Source organism: Canis aureus, chromosome 10 (genome assembly GCF_053574225.1).
Source record: "Canis aureus isolate CA01 chromosome 10, VMU_Caureus_v.1.0, whole genome shotgun sequence".
NCBI classification, from domain to species: Eukaryota; Metazoa; Chordata; class Mammalia; order Carnivora; family Canidae; genus Canis; species Canis aureus.
In genome coordinates this window covers 68,173,734-68,180,691 of record NC_135620.1, presented here as the reverse complement: position 1 = coordinate 68,180,691, position 6,958 = coordinate 68,173,734, and the positions used below count along the sequence as shown (strand labels likewise).

Genomic DNA, 6,958 nt, shown 5'->3' with positions numbered 1-6,958 from the left:
AAAGTGCAATGACAACAATTTTAATCTGCTAGGTTGAGCGAGTATTGGCTGATTATTCCTTTAAACTCTTTTCTAGGAGGAAATGTATTTACTTGATTTTCCATCTATTAACCCACTGGTGGCTCAGCTCATGTTAAATAAAGGACCTTCACTGCACTGGATATTATTAGCAACTCTGGGTCAACTTCAGGAGCTTTTACCTGAAGTTCCAGAAAAAGTGTTAAAGGTTAGTTACTTGAATTCCATAGCCTTATATGAGTTTGTTTCCTTTCCATTTGGGTACTGATTTTTACCATAACAGTTTTCAAAATGAAGGTATCCAAGTTTAATTGTTTTGGACTTCACATAACAAAGAAATAATTTACTTGAACTAAATTTCATATTGAATTCTCATTGGCTCAATTTCATATTGAATTCAATTGAATTCATATTGAATTCTCATTATACATTTTAAAGCTATCTTATATAAATAATTCAGTACAGCCAGTTTATCACTTTAGATTATTTTGAAATGTTATTACACCTACAAGTATGTGATCACACACACTATACATATGTGCTTACAATCCTGGAGCCCTTCATTATAGTAGTAAAGAGAACTTTAGCCTTACTGTTAAAATTTTAAATTTTTACCAAGCAGATGGTAATCATGTATAACCTGCAACTAAAAATTCTATTACAAGTGATTAGAAAATGTATTTTCTAATTATAATAAGTTTTTTTTTTGTAATGGAGCCAATTATGTTATGTTCCTATGACATGGAGCTCTATAATACCCTACTTATTTATATTTTGCTTTCTTTACATATAGATAAGCATTGTTATTTATATTTACTTGAGTGATGTTTATATTGTATCTGTTTATATTACTTGACTGATGTTTATATTATATGTGTATTATATTAATTAACTTTTAAAAATTTTTAGCATTTTTGCAGCATCACTTCCTTATTCAAGATTAGTTCTTCATCCATAACAAACTCACCTCAAAGTCCATCACCTCAGGAAAATGGGAATCAGACTAATACCTTTACCTCCCAGAGTTCAGCTTCTGGCTCTTCAAACTCTGTCTTTCAAGAACATAATGAATTTTACCACTATTCAGACATAGGAGAGACAGTGTACGAAGATACAAACAGTACTTCAAACTCTAAGTCTTCCCTTATGGAACTAAGAGAAATGCCATGCGTTTTACCACCTATGACTTCTTACAGTCAAGCCAGTTACTGGAAAGATTCCAGTTGTAATGCTAACATAGTACATAATCCTTTCCTGATTAATACAGAATCAAGAACTGTGACTGGTAACTCCTTTCAAAACCAGAATGATTCAGAGTCAGATGTCTTTTATTTGGATCTAACACAAATGAGCTGTGAAAACATAACATCACCAATTGACACTCAGAAGAGAGTTGCCCCTAATTTTATAAGTTATCAGGAAAAGGGAACACATGATGCAAAAGGGCCTATAAAAAAAGGAGCATATGCCTCTAACTTTTCTCTAGAAGGCGCTCAATCTCCTCTTCCCTGGAACTTTAAGAAAAATGTATGGAAACAACAGAATCACTCATTCAACTTAGAGTATGGTGCAGATCAGACTACATGTGACAAATGGTTCTCTCAGAAAGATAATTTATTCACTAATCAGCAAAAATATCCATCGGATGAGTTAGAAGGCCTCATATATGAAAGTTCAAATGATGAGACTAAAAAGACTTTCTGGAAAGAATTACCATCTGTCCCTAGTTTGGATTTCTTTTGTGCTGCTGATCCTAATGTAAATCAAAAAGAATTCAGCAGTCTTTATTTCCACCAAGGAGCTGGAAAATGTTTAGGACAGAAAAGGCACTCTGAATCCTCATCTAACTCAGGAGACAAGAAATCATTACCAGGTAACACTATATTAAAACTACTCACAGATGTAATTTTTTTTATTATTTTAGTAGTCTGTACATCTCGTGTGGGGCTCAGACTCACGACCCCAAGATCAAGTCACATGCCCTTCCAACATGAGCCAGCCACCTCTTGCAGATATGTAATTTTAAAAGAACCATTTCTAAATTTTAAAAAATTGTTTGCATTCATTACTATACTTAAAGAATTTTCAATAGCTGTGGGGTCAAAAAATCAAAATTCTAATTATAGACATCTAAGAAAATAAATGCAAACAAAATATGTCAAATTCTTGTAGCTTTGGGGGCACCTGGGTGGCTCAGTGGTTGAGCGTCTGCCTTCAGATCAGGTTGTCATCCCAAGGTTCTGGGATCAAGTCCCACATCGGGCTCCCTGCAGGAAGCCTGCTTCTCACTCTGCCTAGGTCTCTGCCTCTCTCTGTGTGTCTCTCATGAATAAATAAATAAAATCTTTTTTAAAAATTCTTGTAGCTTTAGATGAACTAAGTGTTCAACTTAAGTTAAAAATAACTCAGAACAGGGCAGCCCGATGACCCAGCGGTTTGGCACCGCCTTCAGCCCCGGGGTGTGATCCTGGAGACCGGGGATCGTGTCCCACATCGGGCACCCTGCATGGAGCCTGCTTCTCTCCCTCTCCCTCTGCCTGTGTCTCTGCCTCTCTCTCTCTCTGTCATGAATAAATAAATAAAATCTTTAAAAAAAAAATCAGAACAAGTCTAAAGCCGAAGACTAAAATTAACAAAGGCTAAACAGAGAAGTCAGTGAATTAGAAAATTAGCTTCTTTATCAGGCAGGAATATTTAATAGGCTAACATTTATTGAGAGCTTATGATGGGCCAGGTGCCCTTCCAGCCCTTTTATGTGGATTATTGAATTCTGACAATCCTACTAAGTAGATATCACTATTAGTTAGCTCTTCTTTACAATTGATGTTTCTGAACATTTAATCATACCAATTTTTAAAAGGACAATTTTATTTTCTCCTTTCTTGTAATGATATACCTCTTAAACCTTTATTTTCTGTATCATTTCTTATTACATTGGCCTAAACATCTAGAATAAAATATTAAGTTCTAATGGCCCTACAGATGTGGCCTTACCATGATAGGGAAAATAATAATAATAATAATAATAATAATAATAATAATAATAAATAAAAAAGAGAGAAGCTTAAGCTTCAAAGCTTCTTTTATGCATAGGCCCTTTTGTGAGGATTGAGAGAGGCCCAGAAAATCTCGTGTTCTTTGTTTTGTTAAAAGAAGACTTCCCCTAATACCATATGATCTCACCCATAAGTGGAATTTAAGAAACAAAACAAATGAACAAAGAAAAAAAGAGACAAACCAAAAAACAGACTCAACTATAGAGAACAAATTGATGATCACAGAAGGATGATGGGTCAAGGAATGGATGAAATAGGGAAAAGGATTAGAGAATTCACTGGTAGTGATGAGCACTAAGTAATATATAGATTTGTTGAATCACTATATCGTACACCTGAAACTAATATAACACTGTAAACTATACTGGGATTAAAAAATAATAATAAAAATAAATAATAAAATACGGCCTCCAACCTGTACAATTGACCCTTGAACAACAGAGGTTTGAACTGCATGGGTCCACTTATAAATGGACTTTTTTTTGCTAAATACAATATTGTACTATAAATTTATTTTCTCTTCCTTATGATTTCTTAATAGCATTTCTTTCCTCTAGCTTACTTCCTTGTAAGAATACAGTATATAGCACATATAACATACAAAATACGTGTTAGCTGACTATTTACGTTATCAGTAAGGCTTCCAGTCAATAGTAAGCTCTTAGTTGTTAAGTTTTGGAGAAATCAAAAGTTATATATAGATTTTTGGGGTGCCTGGCTAGCTCAGTCAGTAGAGCATGTGACTTTTTTTTTAAGATTTTATTTATTCACAAAAGACATAGAGAGAGAGGAAGAGACACAGGCAGAAGGAGAAGCAGGCTCCATGCAGGGAGCCCTACATGGGACTTGATTCTGAGACTCCAGGATCCCGCCCTAGGCCAAAGGTGGTGCTAAACCACTGAGCCACCGGGGCTGCCTGAGCATGTGACTCTTAATCTCAGGGTCAGGAGTTTAAGCCCCATGTTGGGCACAGAGATTATTTTTTAAAAAGATTATTTTTATATATATATATATATATATATATATATATATATATACACACACACACACACATACATATATATATATGTATGTATGTATGTATGTTATACATAGATGTTTGAATAGAGAGTCAGCATTCCTAACACCCACATTATTCAAGGATCAACTGTATAAACCCCCCAGAACTCACAAAACTTGGATTTGGTCCTGTTTAATTTAATAGTCACAATTTGTTTTGTTCATAATTTTAATGGGAAGTATTCTATCCCTAGTTTTGTAGGAACTTTTGTGAGGAATAAACACTGAAGGGATGCCTGGGTGGCTCAGCTGAGCATCTGCCTTTGGTTCAGGGTGTGATCTCAGGCTTCTGGGATTGAGTCTCACATTGGGCTTCCTGAATGAAGCCTCCTTCTCCCTCTGCCTGTGTCTCTGCCTCTCTCTGTGTGTCTCTCATGAATAAATAAATAAGATCTTTAAAAAAAAATAGATGCTGAATTTTACCCAAACTTTTTTTGGAACCTGTTGGGAAAATTAAACATGTTTTCTCCATTGACTCATTAATGTCAAGGTTATATTAACAGGTTTACTAATATTTAAATCATCCTTATCATTCTGTAATAATTGGCTTTTGAAGAGTGATTCTTTTAGTATGCTGTTGAATATGGTAACTAATATTTATTTATGATTTTGATATCTATTTTCATAATGCAATTAATCTATTGTATCCTTTATTTGTGCTTTGTCACATTTTGTCATGAAGTTTATCACAGCTTCATAAATGAACTGAATGAAAATTCCATTTTTTTCTCCAGCATGAACCAAATCAAGCATATGAATTGCTATATGTTCTTGAGCAGAACATCCCAATATATAAAATAATCCTCCCATTTTCTCAATGAGAAGTTCTCAGAAATTATTTCTAATAAATTTAAATATTTAAGCTTTTGGGGATATAGATGGATTACTCAAATGTCTACTTACATTTAATCATTAACTTAGTTATAAATTTTTTTTAAATATTTAATTAATGTATTTATTTATGAGAGACACAGAGAAAGAGAGACAGAGGCAGAGACACAGGCAGAGGGAGAAGGAAGCTCCATGCAGAGAGCTCAATGTGGGACTCAATCCCAGGACTCCAGGATCACGCCCTGGGGCAAAGGCAGGTGCCAAACCTGTCTCTGCGTCTCTGTCTCAGTCTGTGCCTCTCATTAATAAATATTTATAAATAAATAAATAAATAATTTTATTCAAATAGTTCACTTGAATCTTTGATACTAGAGATTCATTATCACTATGGAAATTTTCTACTTTTTTACTGTGGTTTCCCTGTAGCACTTTATTACCTTCAAATACATTGCTTAAGATACAAGAATTTTAAAATTCATATTAATGCAGCCCTAGACAGTTTATTCCAAGGATTATTGGCATAATCTCAAAATAATTTTCCATTTGTCTTATAGATGTGTATTTGTGATCTCTATGATGAAATTACCTACTATACTGATTTTTAAATTTGTTTATAATGGCATCCAGCTTTTATAATTATGAGATTATATTCCCAGGAATAATTACTAAAACAATTTAAAATATTTTATCCTCCTTTTTTACTGATTTAATTAACCAACCTCTAAAAGAATTCAAATCTAGGACATTTCAGGCTAATGTGTCATAGATAATACAGTCATAGAAAGTGAGTCCATCCATTACCACCTATCAAATATCAGAGCTCAGGATAAATTCCACAACTTTACAGATAGGAGGTAAGGAACAGGTTTAATGAGGGAAAACTTAAATGAAAGAGTCTTAAATTCAGGGAGATTTAATTATTTGTGCAAAGCATGAGCATGCAAATATGTGTAGATGACATTAATTAGTATTGGGCCATTAGGTACAGGTGCATTTATGCTAAAAATGTAATTATTATAGTCATCTCAGTTTGGAAATTTTAACGCTTTGTAGATAGATGAAGAAATAGGATGCACCAGAATAGCTGGAAAAAATAGCTACACTTTTTTATCATCAGGAATAAAATGGTTTTCCTTTTTCTCCTTTTGACAGATTTCATGTGCTCACAACTACCACAATTCAAAAAACGGCGGCTAGTGTATGAAAAAGTCCCTGGTAGAGCTGATGGACAAACTCGTCTGAGGTTTTTTTGAAAGAAAGGATAGTGTCCTGTGCCACATTTCTTTGTTTTTGATGAAAATCTAGTAACAAAATGATTTAGATTTGCTCATTCATTAAAGAAAATGCAGTTGTTAGATGTTCTCAGTGTTTTTATATTAAATTTTCAGAATCTACATTCTGTCCTATAGGTTGCATCTTTGTAAGTAAAATATTCTAATTGGCATAAATGTCATAAGATCCAAATATCTTCCAGATTCACCTGAACATTGTAAACCTTTTTTTAGAGCAGTTGATATGATATATACATTTAGAGCAATAGCAATATATATTGTCTAGTTGTCTTCTGAAGAGCTCACTGCTTCCCACCTTCCCTCCAGCAAGCCTTTTTAGAAATGAGCCTCCATCTCAGTCTGACCCTTTAAGTCAAGAAGTGAAAATCACCAGAGTCAACCCTCCATTACTAAGAAAGTTAAAATCTAGGCAAAGTTGGAGAACTTCCCATTTAAAGTGTTCCCTCCAGGGGTGCACCTGACTGGCTCAGTCAGAGGACTGTGCAACTCTTGATCTTTGGAGCATTATTAGCTGGAGACCCACATTGGGTGTACAGACTACTTACATAAATAAACAAATAAATGCTTAAAAAAATAAAGTGTTGCCTTCCTAAATAAAAATTTAAAACAAGTCACTAAGAAAATATTTGCAACCTATGTAATAAAAAAAGATTTATATTCCAAATATACAAAGAATCCTACAAATTGATAGGAAAAAGATAA

General features: G+C 33.8%; 1 protein-coding gene across 3 annotated transcripts in view; it reads left to right on the top strand.

Annotated features, from left to right (window-relative positions):
* Positions 1 to 6,958, top strand: part of SHOC1 (shortage in chiasmata 1) — an 86,694-nt gene extending 79,736 nt beyond the window's left edge. For all 3 annotated transcript variants that reach the window (XM_077912900.1, XM_077912899.1, XM_077912901.1), the window contains 3 exons: positions 77 to 226; positions 928 to 1,891; positions 6,117 to 6,958. In XM_077912900.1, coding sequence (XP_077769026.1) covers positions 77 to 226; positions 928 to 1,891; positions 6,117 to 6,217 — 1,215 coding nt within the window. In that variant the 3' untranslated portion in view covers positions 6,218 to 6,958. The remainder of the gene's footprint in view (positions 1 to 76; positions 227 to 927; positions 1,892 to 6,116) is intronic.